Below are 15,517 nucleotides of genomic sequence, written 5' to 3'. Positions count from 1 at the left end.
ATATTTTCTATGATTCTTTTAAAAACTATTCTGCCTCTTTTCACTGTGTCCAGGTGGTCAGCCGCGTAGCAGCGCAGCAAGGCTTTGACTTGGACCTGGGCTATCGGCTCCTGGCCGTCTGCGCCGCCAACAGGGACAAGTTCACTCCAAAATCAGCAGGTAAGACCAGAGTCTATCTGCAACCCTGGTACTTTTACGCATAATTACTGCTGAGAGCACAAGTTCTAAAAAAAATAAAAAATACACACAACCGTGTTTGGCAGCAGCTCACATTAACATAATTTTCATTTAATCTCACAAAGGAATTTGATTTATGGTTCAGATGAAGAGTAATAATCCATGTGTGACACAAGCCAGAAACCTGTCATCACTGCTGATGACATTTTGTGTTTGTAGAGTTTCAACGTCTACAAACATTGATGAATTATTGGTGAAAATTCAGATCTCTTAAAGGTATTTACAAGCTGGGAGAACGGCGAGCTGAAGCGTGGTGGGAATAAATATGTGTAGGCTGTCAGTAGCGGAAAAGATAAGAAATATTTTGTGATCTTTTGCAGGTGATGATTTGTGGTTTCCACCTTTCATGAATCATGGTAAAACCTGCGCTTGACTATGCTGTTGAGCCTTCTTGATTTAAGAGGGTGACAGCCACATATTGGTTTAATTTTGTATGTGTTTGATTTTCTTTTCTCCGCTTTATGCGCCGGTCATGCTGCTGTTATTTCAGCTAAGAGTTAGGAATCAATCTGTCTGCAAGTAACTAAGACAGCCAAATGTTCTAATTCTGCCTAATGCTTAATCAAATCTCAGGGCCTATTTTATGAGCTTAGATAAGATTGCCAATTGATCCGCAGTCTGAATAATTTCCTGCTACAGTAATCATTTGGAAAGCTGAGCTCGGTCTCGTTTGGGTGGTATCCTAAAGTGCATTTCATGGGCAATTATGTACCAGTAAGCATGAATATTTTTGGAATGAGACGGATTCAGAGGAAAGAACAACAGGGATGTGTTTCCGGCATGGTTATGGAGAGAAGAGTGGGTTGTTGTTTTTTTGAAGTTCTAGAGATAACAGCCTGTAGAAGCTGGAGGAGATGACTCTAAAAGGACACTCCCACAGAGATCCCAGGAGGCAGGACCTGCTCGCCTGATGTCCGGCGAGGGCTGTTGCCGAGCGACAGAGGAAGGGAGAGAATCCCATGATGGGGCTTGTAAGCGTCTTTGAGTACTTAGAAAAGCGCTGTACAAATATAAATGTATTATTAGTATGATGGGAGTCGGATGAGTCAGTGTTTGTGGAGAGGGAGACTTCTCAGAAAGCCCATTTTCCTTTTCGGATAGATTTTTAAAAGACTTTAATAGCAGATGCTAATCTCTTGACAGTGGCTCCACCAAAAGGGCGCCAAGGCATCGGCTGCAATAGCTGTCCCTATAAATCGGCATTTTTTGTTAATCTAAATTTCAAAGAAAAAAACAAGCTTTGAAGAGCTGCAATATTTACTTATTTAATTCATAAATGTGTTTTGTGCAGTCACTTACTTTTCTAGCCATTAATGCCAATTTTATGTCTGTCATTCTCTTCAGCTCTGGTCCTATAAGTAAAAACTATTTATATTAACAAACATTTGAAAGTACTGGTGGTTGTAAAATGCTCAAATTTGACTTTGGATTGAAAAATGAGAAAAGTCATACTGTTTTAGACTTCCACTCAGTAAATTTATGAAATTCAGTTTCAACAATTTACAAATTTACAGTTTACAAAATTTGTTAAATCCAAACCAAACTAACTAAATTCTAACTAAATTTCAAAATGATTCAAATTGAGGAAATTAAAGGTTAAAATTTGAGTCCCTCTGAAATCCATTTTTAGGTTTTAAAGTTTTCCAAATCAAACTCTTGGAAAAAATGTCTTAACGCTGACTTTTGGGTTTGGCCCCAATATGAAAATCTTGTGTAAACCTTTCTGGAGGGGTTTCTGCCTCATGACTGTTTTCTGTTCACATTTTTATTTAAAACGGGGTGAGAAAAATGGTCAGTCAGCTCCAAAGACATCAGGTTAGTGGATGGAGGTAATAAGATGATCAGATTTGGCCCAGCAGCTCCAACTCGCCTCAGCTCTGGTATGCTGTGGTCGCTGGCCGCTACATTCCCATTGATACCCTCTAAACGAGTCTCCTGAAACATGCTGCAAAATTGTGCTGAGGGAGGCAAGGGTTAGGTAGAAATCAATGAGCGCAGTCAGCTCAGAGCTAAAACGGCTTGTAGCTTTGACAAATTGATTAATCATGAAATGCCTCCAATAATTTACTGAATTAACTTTTGCTTCTTTTATTGCAAGAGGGTAAAGCATCATTAAAGCCATATTATCTCAACCAATTGATGGTATCAGATGGCATATTTAAAGGGATTGTAGAAGTTAAGATAATGCTGGTTGCAAATCTAATCCCGTCTGATCAGAGTGGAATTGAAAAGCTCAACAATGTGTGATTCAGTGAATTGAACTGCTGATCTGTTTAATGGATACACTAAAAGGGTGGGTGTCGGGAGGTGGTGTGGTGTTCGTTTGCCGCTTTTATTTTTTTTTGCAGAGTTGGGGGAAGGGTGCCTGTCTGCTCATAGTGACCTCCCTGTGAATGGGATTAGCCTGCTCTATTAATCTGTGATTACTGAGACTGTCTGACCGCCAGGGCGAAGCTGTGCACGTGAGGCTGAGGCGGCCTGAAAGCAGCGAGATCACTCAGCTCGCCCCGGTGTGGATAAACTCATCAGTCCCTCCTCTCTGTTGTCTCTCCATCAATACAAGCCCTGTTAGATCTATTCCATCAGTGTCACTCCAAACCACCTGATGGCATTCAAGAGTTTTGGGGGTGGGGTGAGGGAAACCGTAATTGCAGTTTCTTCCGAGCAGCGCATTCCCAATCATTTGCGCCTGACTGGGTTGTTGGAATTCCTCGACTCAAAAGAGTGAAAAGAGGTGCCGACTTATAAGAGGGAGGAGCAGGCTGGAGTTTCTCAGCTCCTCGGGCCATTCATTCCCTCCATGTAACAAATGCCTGGCAAAGCAGCCATTCAGCAGATAATTAGTTCTCGCGCTGGTCAGGCTCGGTTGGTGCTACACTCGTTTTTACACATTCATGACATTCGATCTTTAAACACTGCAGGTTCTAGTTAGCAGTGTCAGTCTGATTTAAAAAACAAAAAACAAACTAAGTGTTCTTATTGTTTTGTTTCATGTTGCTGTGAATGTAGGGGTGTGCAAGGCAGAACATCAAGGGGGTGTTTTCTAATCTGTAAAAGCATTAGCAAACAGGATCCAGAGACAGTGTGGGTGTTGTGTTTGCTTGCTTGATAAAGACAATGCAGTGTGGCCATCTGCTTATTACTGCATGCAGTAAGATTCAGTGTCTTGTAATGTCTCTGGATTAAGCTTTTTCCATCTTCAACATGTTTTCTGTATTTTGCTGGCTTCTTCCTTCTGTGACTCTTCAAAGTAAACCAGTTTTGTGGAGTGTATGACTCTTTGTGTTGTTGCCAAATTTTCCTACCTGAGCTCTGGAGGAGCTGGAGAGCTCCTCCAGAGTTTCCATGGGTGTCTTTGCCGTTTCTCTAATTAATGCTCTTACAATCTACAAGGTTAGGTGAACGATCACCTCTTGGTCAAGTTGCAGTTTTGCCACAGTCTTTTTGTTTTTGGATGATGGATTGAATTTTAATGTATTTATACTGAGAATAAATGTATTTGTCTGCACAGTGGCACAGTTGTTAGGACTGCTGCCTTGCAGCAAGAAGGTCCTGGGTTAGATTCCCAGTAATTGCTTTTCTGCATTAAGTTTTGAGTTGGTTCTCTGCAAGCACTTCCAAAAATATGAGCCTTGGGTTAATTGGCTCATCAGGTTGGTTTAGGAGTGGGCAGTAAGTTAGTTGCATGCAGCGTTGGTTGTATGATTCTTTGTCTCTGTGATGTGATGGACAGATGACATGTCGCTTTGACGCTGGCAAGACAAGGGAGATCAGACAATGGATGATTTAATTCTGCTTTGCAATTGCATTGTCTGTCATGTAAAATTCCAAAAAAAATGCAACAAGTTTTTGATTGTAAGGTAAGAAAATGTTAAAATGTTAAAGTTTTATAAAGACATTTTTTACTTTCATTCTGCAATCTCTTTTTTCTATACTTATCCAGGCTCTGGATATATATTTACAGACTATGTAGGAAGTCCTGTATTGGAATCAAAAAGGTCCAGTATGGATGTTTATACTTTTGTTATCTTTTAAACAAATCTCCAAAAGACTTTGTAATATGTTTTTAATGGATTTGGTAAAGCTGTAATAGCTTGTCGATGTGGTGTGAGTTTACTTAATTATTTTTTTTCCCTTTGCTTACCGGAGTTTACGAGGTTAGAGTCCCTCGTACTTGGAAGTATGTGCACCTAATTCTCCAGAGCACTTTATGATCACTGAGGACTCCCAGCCAACCATGATTGATGGGCTAACTTTCAGAAGGTCTGGCGGGCTGTAAGTCACCCGCCGCACACTTAGCCAATAGTAAATACCAGGAGAGTAAATGCAGAGCAGAAAGATAAGAGCCTTGGAGTTCCTCTGACCTTCCTCTCTTGAAGTGATTTTACAACATTGGCAGCACTGGGATACATATTTCTACAGGTGCATATCAATCGGTATCATTTAAAACTTTTAATTTCAGTAATTCTATCCAACAAATGAAACCCGTATACCGTAGATGTATTGCATGCAAAGAATGTCCTTTTTGCATTATTTAGCATTTTTATGTCTGTAAATTTTTGACCATAATGATTTAAAGCTAATGTTGAGCCAAAATTCAGATGTTGAGCAAATGTTAACAAATAAAATCTATAGATTTTTTAAAAAAAACAATTAAGCAGAAATGTTATCTTCTGGTCTACAAGATTATTGAAAAGTCAGCTGATACTCACTGTGTAAGCTAACAAAGGTCACTGCTGTAGAAACACTGGATGCTGTATCCAAATATATGAATGGAAAGTTAAGTGGAAGAAAAAATGCATTTTAATCACAAGCTTGAGGAGTTGATGCTAGCGATGATGTTTTTGATGGAAGTTCTCAAGACTTGCACCTGGGCTGGGATCAGAGCTTTATGAGCAACCACAGACAGACATGAGCTGCAACTGAACCAATCCCGAATAAAATTGTGAGATGCATCGTGCTTGAAGGGGGGGAAAAAAGAGGTGAACTGTCACTCTGTGGTTCAAAGTTCTGTTGTGTACATATTGAGTGCAGTACACATCTATTCTTATTTGAGATGTGATTTATTTTTTTAACTAACACACTTTCTACTCAGGTTTCCATCAGTTTGCTTGGATACAGCCATCCGCCAACAGCCAGCTGTTTCAGCAATGACCTTTTGTGACTTACCCTCCTCAAGGAGGGTATCAATAACAGTCTTCTGAACAGCTGTGAATTTGGCAGTTTTTATCCACAATTGTTTAAAACATTCTGTATTTTATGCTCCTCATTATTGGTCTCATATGTGCTATTTATTATTTTAATATTCTGAAATAATGAAAACAAGTCAATGCTTGAAATGCATTCTTTTGTGTGCGTCATAAATTTATGCAAAGCATGTTCCAGGCTTTGAATTGAAATACTGGGGGGAAAAAATAATATTTTGGTGACTTCTCTGACTTACTAAGATGCAGCGTTATATCTGAACAACAAACAAGTCGTGTGGAAGTTGTTTTATTTGCACACAATGATATGCCTCAGGTGGCATGCCTACCTGCAGTTTACATGTTTTATAGCTGTGTAATTATTTAACCAAAGGCTTAGTGGGTCTGGTGTTTACTCAGCGACAAATGCGGTCTAATTGGCCCCTCCTTCTCTGCTACCGACCCTCAGTGCATCGAGAATTCTCCTCCTCCTCCATGCCCTTTAATTACAATGGCTATTTTTGATGGATTAAGTCAAGTGAACGCTTTCAAAGCCAAGGTTAGCGGGTCGTAATCGCAGTTTCACCTGAACCGACTCCGGTGGCGCTTTCTGCGACACCCGCGTTGCATCTCCCTGCAGCTCTAAGCCGACTGATTGAGGCTTCTTTTACTCGTCGCTCTGGACCCGGGCCAGGACACAAGCTGTCTAGCACATTAGGCACCACCCCCCACCCCCCTTTGCAAGTTTGAAATGTGAGCTGCCTGCATTTTTTTCCCCTCCACTCCCCTCCCCTCCCTCCCCTCACGCTCTCTCCCTTCTGGCGAAGTGGCTGTGGCTGCCTCTGTGTGATGTGTGTATTGGGAGAGCAAGCAATGGATCACTAGACAGAAAAAGAAGATACATCAATAACAGCTGCATACATCCGAGGTGAGGAGATAAGCATTTGGTTCTCTCCCTCTCTCTGCCTGTCCTCCCCGTATCCCTCTCCCCCATATATCTCTGTGTCTTTAACCCCTTTCCTGCTGCCGAAGCCGGCTCCTTGATTTATTTGGTGAATGATTTGCGGTGCCGCCTGCTTTCTTCTCTGAACACAAACCTTTTCTCCTCCTTTGCTCTATGAAGTTTCCTTCTCTTTCAGCTGCTTATCCATTGTTTTTCTTTTTATTTTCCTCCTTGTTGTCTCTGGGGGTATTTGTTGCTCGAGTGCAGGAAGAAGAAAAAAAGCCGGTGGCAAGTGGAGCAGGAACCCCATTAGCGGTGACTCCATCTGTGATTGGTTTTGCCTGCAAAACGGAGAGCTCGGCCATGAATAATTGATGCGTATTGTGCAGTCAGCCACTGGACACGCGGTGGAGACGGAGAGAGGAAGCCGCTGCCCTGAGACACTGAGAGGGGTGGGTGGTGGGAGGTGAGGGGTGGGAGAGGAGGAATGTTTTAATGGAAGAGAGAAAAGGTGGGAGGGATAAAAAAAAAAAAAAAGACACTGAAAGAGAGCTTTACAATAGCTGCTGGTTTCAGTAGTGCAGAGATTAAGGCTGCCCCGCATCGCTTTTGTTCTGCTGTTGCAGATTTGCGCTCAGAAGTGTTTTCCAGGCACATGAGCTCCCTTTGCTCTATTAGTGATCAGACGTCGCTGGAGTCGGCTGGCATTTTTGAAACATGGAAGGAGTGCCGAGGAGGATTGACTGCCACAGTCTGAGTGAGACGAGGCTGCAAAGCTGTGAGCTGTCAAAAGGAGGAGACGACAGATAACGAGTGTTGAGGGGGAGCGGGGGGGTGGGGGCGTGCAGGACGATCATTGACATCAGGGAAGGTGGATGTGCTTCTGCAGCAGAGGAGTGTTTTACTTTGTACCACCCCTGGAGGGACAGAGGGAGGGCTGATTTCTGCGTTGTTGGGCGCAGGCGGGCAAATGGGGGTTGACAGCATGACGAGTGGCTTGCAGCGCCCCGCATGACGGAGGCGCAACAGCTGACTGCTGCATTTGACCCACTTACAGCTGACACAGAAGGGGTCAAAATGGCCTTGATTATCTCAGAGGGTTGCTCTGACCTACTTGAGACAGCGTTTTCCATGAGCCTCTCTGCAGTTTTGTCAAGCAGTGACAGGAGCCAAGCACACACGTTTCTCCATGTGAAGGAATCTAATGGTTCAGCAGCAGTTTTCCGCACAATCTATGTTGTTCCATTTGCTTGTAATCAAAGGCAACTCTAAACATGTGGATGTTTAGCTTTGATTTAAATTAACTTAGTGTTTCAGCTGTTTTGCAGTGTTCTGGAAGTTTGTTCCAGATATAATACAGTTTTTTGGAACTAATCATAATAAACAGAGACACACCAAATCACCATTTACCTGGCTGCCAGTAACAATTTCAAGTTTTCTTTACAGTCTGAACTGCAGATTTAGATTTTAAATGTGTCCAGTTTTCTTACACAAGCAAATTAATTTATATAAAACAAGTTTGTAGAGTACGAATACCATATACGGAGGCTATGATCCCATACAAATGACTTGCTAATTCCCAACTGCAGATCATTTAATGCATGTCCTCTCCTCCTTCTTCAAAATAGGTCACTAGTGACAGAAAATCATAGAACAATTCATCAATTAAGTGGCAACTCAATAATTAATTAAATTAGTTAACAATTAAATTGAATCCAGCAGAAAATCGCGGGACGCATGAAAGGATATGGTGCCTTGCAAAAGCCGTTCCCACGTCTTCTGCAGCCTCCAGCGGGTTTTCTTCTAGAATTGCAGTGTATCCAGAAGAAAAGCATTCCCACGGTGTAATACAATCACAACAGTCTTCCACAGGTTTCTTACACATGTACTGTTTTGATTGTAGGCCAGAAATGTTAATTTTGGTCTCATCTAACCAGAGCTCTGTCTCCTTCACAGTTTGTAAACAGGTCTTCTTAATGCTTTCTGCCACTCTTCCATAATGGCTAGATATGGGGAGTACATGCCTGTCAACAGATTCTCCAAGCTGAGCGTCTAGAGTTACCATGGGTCTCTTGGCTTGTGCTCTGATTAATGCAGTACTTGCCCGGCCTTTCAGTCTAAGTGGGTGGCCATAATTCTTCGGTCTGAACTTGTGCCATACTCTTTCCAGTTATAACCGATTAATCGGAACAAAGTTTTGTGAAATGTTCAAAGTTTTGGAGTATTGGTTTATAACCGAACTCTGCTTCAAACATCTCTATAACTTTACCATGTCTGCCATGGTTCTTGGCCTTCATGAGGCTGTTTCTTTCACTGAAGCTCTCTAACAAACCTCTCAGGCTTTCATAGAACTGCTAGATTCACACTAACATTTGTATTGGTGTCTTATGAAGACAATTTTTTTGCGCTGGATTTTATTATGGGATTTCAAAACAAAGGGATTTAAATTAAAATGCACACAACCCTTTTTAGGTATTCATTTAATGAGAAAATCATCTATCCTTCCACTTCACTATTAAGCTATCTTGTTGAGCTTTTAAATGAAATCCTAAACCAATTGTGTTTTTGAGTGTAAAGTAATAATGTGCAAAGGTTCAAGGGTCATGCATATGTTTATAAGGTAGTGGAGTCACCAGTCCTGTGTTACCATTAGTGAGTATTAATTGTGTTTTGAAAATGAATTAACTCTGGTGGACAATCATTTGTTAGATCTGTCTGGAAAAAAGTCTGTAATAAGAGTTTTTGGAGAGGATTTGTCCAACTTGTTGGCAATTGTTGCTCCGTCAGCTTCACCTCCTCTGCTCTGCTTTGGACATTTAGTTTTTTCCCAAGGGTCAAATAGCTTTGACCTTTTTATTTTCATTTTCTCCGCGGGGAAATAGCAGTATGCGCAAACACACTGATTGCTGTTGTGATAAGTACATTTGTCCAAGAAACCTTTTTGTTACTGAAATTAAAGAACATAAGCCACAAACAGCCACAGGCCGTGACTTGCTTAAAGCTTTTATGTGATAGTTCAGTTAAATAAAAAATAGAGAGATTTTGATTCCACTTATGTTGCTCACAGATCAAGTATTAAACTTTGAGAAAAAAATAAAAGCAGAGATAAAGCTTTAAAACTTCAACAAATGATTATGCTGTCAGTCGGTACAGTAGTTATAGCAAAGCGAGAAAGTGTTGTTTAGTAGAGCCAGATATGTAAAAGCCTTCAAAACATCAAAACCTTGATTTACTTGATGTGATGAAAACACTTTGTTGATTTTATTTTACATGGTAACACTAACCTTTCATTCCCACCTCTCAGTTCATAATTTTTTTTTTTCTGTCACTAGACAAGATTTATTATATGTATTGATAAAACCTATGGGTAATTATATATTTGCTTAATCGTCTCAAGTTACTTGTTTCCTGAAATGTTCTTTTTAAATATTTATTTATTCATGCATATACTTTTTCTCACCGTCTGAAATCAAATCTGACCAAATTTCTGTTCCTTTAGGCTAATTAGAATTACCACAATTATTTCTACAATAATAAGTGCAAGAATATGTCAGTTTTATTTGTCAGTGACTTCAAAAGTTGAAGTTTGCTTATATTTCCTTAGTATTTGGCTAATTTGGCACTGCCTTTGAGCTATATGACTTGATGCTCAAATGTTTTGCGTTTCCATCCAGAAGCTTCTTGCAATACTTTGCTGGAATTCTGGCCCATTCTTCCTGATAGAACTAATGTAACTGGAAGATTTGAAAACATTTAGTGTCCCAATAATCTTATCCTGGATCAACTTTGAATGTTCCACTTGGCGCTAGTGTTTATCTTGAGGGAGCTTTTTTATTCAGATCCTGAGCTGCTGCACATATGGACGTCTCTAATGAGCCTAGAGGGGTGCCAGGACCGGACCCGCTTCCCCAAGTGTCTTTTTTTTTTTTTCTCCCGGTTTCCAAAAAGGCTCTGACCTGAAGCGTGCTGTGAAAAGGTCACAGGTGAATCAGCCACCAGCATATGCAGCCGTGACACTACAGGCCCTGTCCAGCACCCCTAGGTGGGCACTACTCCGGGCACATCTGCTCTCTGCCTAATTAGTATCATGGTGGACAGGGGCTTAAGGCTGGGGCTTTGTTAATGTCAGCCTGTTGCTTTGGGAAACAATCTGGCTCTTGTCAGCTGCGTCTTTGCTGGTTTGATAATCTGGTCAGGGACGTGCATGGTTAAAAACACTCTGCGTCAGTACAGGTGGCTGTTTGGGAAGGGGAAAGGTTCATCGGTCGCACGGTTCATAATTGATGTGATCTTGTTTGATATTTGATGACTACTATTTAGGTTCACATTTTTTGGATATTGGTTTCACTTGTTACAATATATTTTTAATAAACAGCACACTGAAATGTCAATTACGCGCTCATTTAATCATTCATTTAGCGTTTCTTAATGTGTTTGCTCTGTAATGCTATGACATTTAAAGGACCTATTTCTTAATATTGGAAAAATATAAAAACTGAAAAAAAGTACCAAGAATGGTACTTGGTTTGGCTTCGGAGGTAAAGTTTGGTGTCAACAATTTACATAATAGCTGTTATGTCGAGCTGAAAAGCAGAAATGGCAATGAAACATGCCAGCATTCATTTGTCTGAGAAATTTACATTACCGTTGCCACTTAGGACCTTATCTAAGAACACTACTGCAAGGTTTACTACATGATGATGCAGACTACCAGTGAACTAAGAAGTACTAGAAAGTACGTTTTTACCTCTCAAGTTAGAACATCGATCTGCAAATGACAAAATCCATCTTAACCATGTTAAAGTTTCAATTTGGGAAAACCAGTGCGGAATGCTTATTGATGTTACCTTACACCTTACTGTTTGGGAGTATTTTCTTAGGAGGAATGTGTAATGAAAGTTTTAGAATCTGTGTTTTATAACAGTGTTAATCTACTTAAACATCATAAAACCCTTTAAGACACCATAATGCAATTAAGACTTGTCAAACATGACAACCTACACACAAACCTACGTTTGCCACATTTGTGCTCTTGTATTGAAATGTAAAGATGTAGGTTTGTAGCCAGTCATCTTAACGAGTAAAGACATATTTGAAAGTCGGTCTGTATGCGTACATCCTCAGAAGGATGTAGACAGTCTTGCAAATTTCAAAAGAGTCTGAACAATATGGGCTCTTTTTTAAACAAACATAATCGTTGCATACATTAGGAGAGAATATGTTAGGAACCTGGCTTTCTTAGATGAGTGTTGGCTTGTGTTTTACCACAACTAAGACATGACAGTTGCAGCAATGAGATCTGCATAATTTTGTCAAATACGTCACAGAATCCTCCAACTGGCATTCATTTAGTACTAAATAGATTTCTTTAAAGGCTTACAGTAATAATCCTTATCTGTACCTAGAGAGCCAAGATTCTCTTTGAAGATAAACATCCTATCTTCTCTCTATTGATTTTTTTATTCAGGATTTCAGCTTTTTCACATTCACAGATCTGGATTTGCATCTCAAGCAGATTGACTGTGCTTCTTTTACAATTTGAACGTTAGTACATTTGAATGAGTGGGAAGTTAAAGAACACTGGATTTCAATAAAATCAAATCTGTGTTTTCCTTTATTTGCCTCCGCTTTCTTTCTCTCCACTTGGCCCCATATGCTCATGGCTTCAGTAAAACCTTTCTGGTTTGCCTCCAGCAAATTCCCCTCCCCCTCCCAAGCTTCTCCTCCTCGGATGGACATGGCACGACATTGTGGCCATGTGGCCAGCAGGAGGCTGTATTTAAGTCGGGGCAGCCCTGAAATGGGCCATAAAACCTAGCCAGCAAGTCTGGCTCCCCACAAGGCAACGGATCCTAAGCACTCATTGACAGGACTCCAGTAAGTGGCTTCCAAGAGAGCCGCAGAGAAAATAATGCAAGAAATAAGACATAGATGAGGTGCAGACAGGGGCAATTGTCTGGTCTCAATAAACAGGCTGTTTTATAACTGTTTATTTCAATCCACAATGCAGCTTTTTTACACTGGTAAAACCTTTTTTTTTTTAATTGAGACCACACATCAACCATAAGATCCATCCATCCATCAAAACAACCTCTGTTGAAAGACATTTTTAATAAAAGTTTGTAATTAAATTTATAAAAATTTTTGTGTGCATAAAATTAATTTTTAAAAAAGCAGCAAACATGAATCAGGAAAAGTATACAATTTTGTAATGAAAAATCTATTGGAATCCTGGTGCTAGTTTAATATTGTTCTATTTAACATGTCCTGTAATTATTTTCTGTCAAAGGAAAGGGAAGCCGAAATCCAATTGGCTCACTTTTCTTTTTCTCCCCATTTTCTGTAATGATGGACTGCCTGTTTGGGCTGAAAGTTTAATGCTCAATATAGCAAAATGATCATGAAAATAGGTCAGACTATCTTCTTTTGTAGTTTCTCAAAGCATTTGGCATCCTGAGGTGAGTGAAGCTGCATAGTGTAACATGAGATTAAGCTACACTTTATTGAATCATTGCATTAGCACTTGTGTAAATTTTGTGATGACAAAGAGATGCTTGGTAGCTAGCCGGTGGTATCCATGTCAGCCACTTGTTATTATGATCCAGGACACCTTGGTGATAACTAGATTTGCAGTAGCAACTAATCATTAAAGTAATTTTGTATTTATTATGAAGAAACGTTCATAAGTTCTCATAATGTACTGCTGTAAGTAAGAAACAAATCTTTGACTAAAACCAAACTTGGTTATTTTGCACAGTTTCTGTTACTAGGGATTCTAGGGGCTCCCCACACTCACTCTTAGTTTAATTGACTTTGGCCTGCAGGAGCCTTGCGTCCATTCATCCCCATTTTGGGCAGAGAAGGAGAAGGGAGGAGGAATAGAAAGTGAATAGACGCGACATCAAAAACTGAAGAGTGCAGCCCAATAGAGCTGCCCTTGTTAGTTTGCTCATGCTCTTTGTTCTCCTTTCAGCCCTTCTGGCTGTATGTCTTCAAACAAGCTGTTTTAGGGTCATGATTTTTGACGAGCAGCGTACATCAAATATGGTGGTCTTCTTTATTGGAGTTAACATGTGGAAACATGTGTATGTGTAATGCTAATAATGTGATGATTGGGTGTGCACTGTGTTTTTAACGTGGACGTTTGGTGGTCTAGTCGCCATGTGGGACGATGCCAGGTGGATTGTCCAGGGTTGACAAGAGAGCAGGTGTCTATTAGATACGGAGCAACAAGGAGGAGCGAGGGGTGGCGGGTGGGGTTGGATGAGGATCATAAGAGTTTCTGGCATCTGCCTTACCTGCTGCCTCCCCTGCAGTGCAGAGCCAGTAAATGGAGAGAAAAAGAGGAGTTAGAAAAGGAAAAGAGACAAAGAGAGGAGCGGAGAGCAGTCTTTTAAAGGAGGCAGCAAGTGTGTGTTAGACCTTTTGTAAAGGAAGCCATTCATGCCATGTTTTTAGAGCTCTCTTGTCAACTTGCTGTTGTATGCCTTATTCATTGTGGTTACACTGATTGTAGTAGTTTATTGTAGTCTTGTGAAAATGTTCTTACTTTAAAATGTGTGTGTTCTGTTTAGTTGCAGGAGACAAAACTTTACAAGAGTTCAAGGTGGTCAAAGTTTCCTTTTTTTATCCTTTTTTTAGATGAGCATTACTGAAATAAGAACCCTACTGCAACAGTTGCCTTATTGTCGACTTAGATTCAAGATCTGTGCAATGCAAATTTGATCATCAAAAAGTGTATACCAAAGCTTCCATGTAAAAAATAGATTCAAGACTGCAAGGAGTCGGAAGCAGATCCTGTGTGAAGAGAGTCATTGTTTGTACTACTGTTCTCTCTTTGGAATTTCAAGGAAACTAAACTTTCTTGCACAATTATCCATTTGATTCATTTGCTGAAGCTCACCTTGGATTGAGGATTTCTCTGAAGATTTTCTTGTCTCATCAAAATTTTAATTTAGGTCTAAGCCAAATGAAGTAACTCTTTCCTCCATGTTTTATTTTCATGGTTCAATACATCTGAATCACATACACGCTTCATTAAGAGGTCTCTTCATTCCAAGCAGCATGGAAATAGAAACCACACTGAAACCTTTAGTCCTTCTCAATTAATTGATTTTTAACAAAGTTTATCAAGTACTTTGGAGGAACTTTTTAGCATAAAGTCACTGGTTTAACTTCAAAGTAATCCCATGACAATGTAAATCTAATAAATACAAGCCCAGATTTCTCCTTTGGATCCAGAAGTATTCTGGTTGTCCCAGTCCTCCAAACACTGATGGGCAGTCACAAGTGAGTAAGCTTTGGATGCATGCAAACAGTCATGCGGCAAGCCAAAGCAAAGTACTTGACAATGGTAATGTGTGTGGGGGGTGGTGGGTGTACATTATCATTGGACAGAGCATTGAACAACTGTCAGAGATGCATTCAGTATCATTTGTCATGTCTCCCCGGGGCTTTATGACAGGGCTGGAAGCTGGAGGCCAAGCGGCTGAACCACCCATCTAGTCCCAGCAGATGTGTTTACCGCCATTCGCCATGGTTGACCATCAGGCAGCAGCAGCTGAGCACCAGAATATCAATACTGTTCAGACTCTGCCGTTCCCCCGGGGACTATCTACCAAGCAAATAGGGCTGTGCCTCTTCTCTTTACGGAAAGAGGGATAGAAAGTATTTGCCACCAAGGAAACCAACATAAACATGATTGAACACTAGTTTGAATCTGTTTAGATTGACATTTGGAAACCCAACACCAGAGGCAATTTTTTTTTTTTGTTTATTTATTTAATTTTTTTTCCAGTTTTGGCTGCAGGAGGGAGACAGACACATCCATTGAAGGGCCATCTGTGGAGTGGCATGGAAAAGAGAAATAGTAATCCTTTTGTGTCCATCATCCAGAGAGTTGTTTTCATAAGAGAGATGAGGATTTGAAGTGTAAGGAATAAATGATTGTGTGTTCCTCCTCTTGTTATATGATACCTGAAGTTAATCCTCCAAGTGAATCACAGAGGTGTACATTCAAACAAACTGGTGCTTAGTTGAGGTGGTAACTGAGCTGGGATAAGACTTTTATCCAACAGTAGAGCAGAATAATTCTCCTTTAAGTGGTAAAGTGTTCAATCTATTTGTAGACATTTCTTTCTTCTGCTTATTTTGG

At 40.3% G+C, this 15,517-nt stretch overlaps 1 protein-coding gene across 3 annotated transcripts in view; it reads left to right on the top strand.

Moving 5' to 3' along the window:
- LOC122822687 (zinc finger MIZ domain-containing protein 1-like) overlaps positions 1 to 15,517 on the top strand; it is a 118,800-nt gene that overhangs the window by 90,001 nt on the left and 13,282 nt on the right. For 2 of the 3 annotated variants that reach the window (XM_044101501.1, XM_044101500.1), the window contains exon 5: positions 54 to 159. In XM_044101501.1, coding sequence (XP_043957436.1) covers positions 54 to 159 — 106 coding nt within the window. Of the gene's footprint in view, positions 1 to 53; positions 160 to 6,240; positions 6,349 to 15,517 lie in introns of those variants that run through there. The other variant, XM_044101502.1, reaches the window with a different exon arrangement.

This window comes from Gambusia affinis, linkage group LG20, assembly GCF_019740435.1.
Source record: "Gambusia affinis linkage group LG20, SWU_Gaff_1.0, whole genome shotgun sequence".
Classification (NCBI taxonomy): Eukaryota; Metazoa; Chordata; class Actinopteri; order Cyprinodontiformes; family Poeciliidae; genus Gambusia; species Gambusia affinis.
The sequence above is the reverse complement of the archived record's forward strand: the minus strand, read 5'-3'. Positions and strand labels throughout refer to the sequence as shown.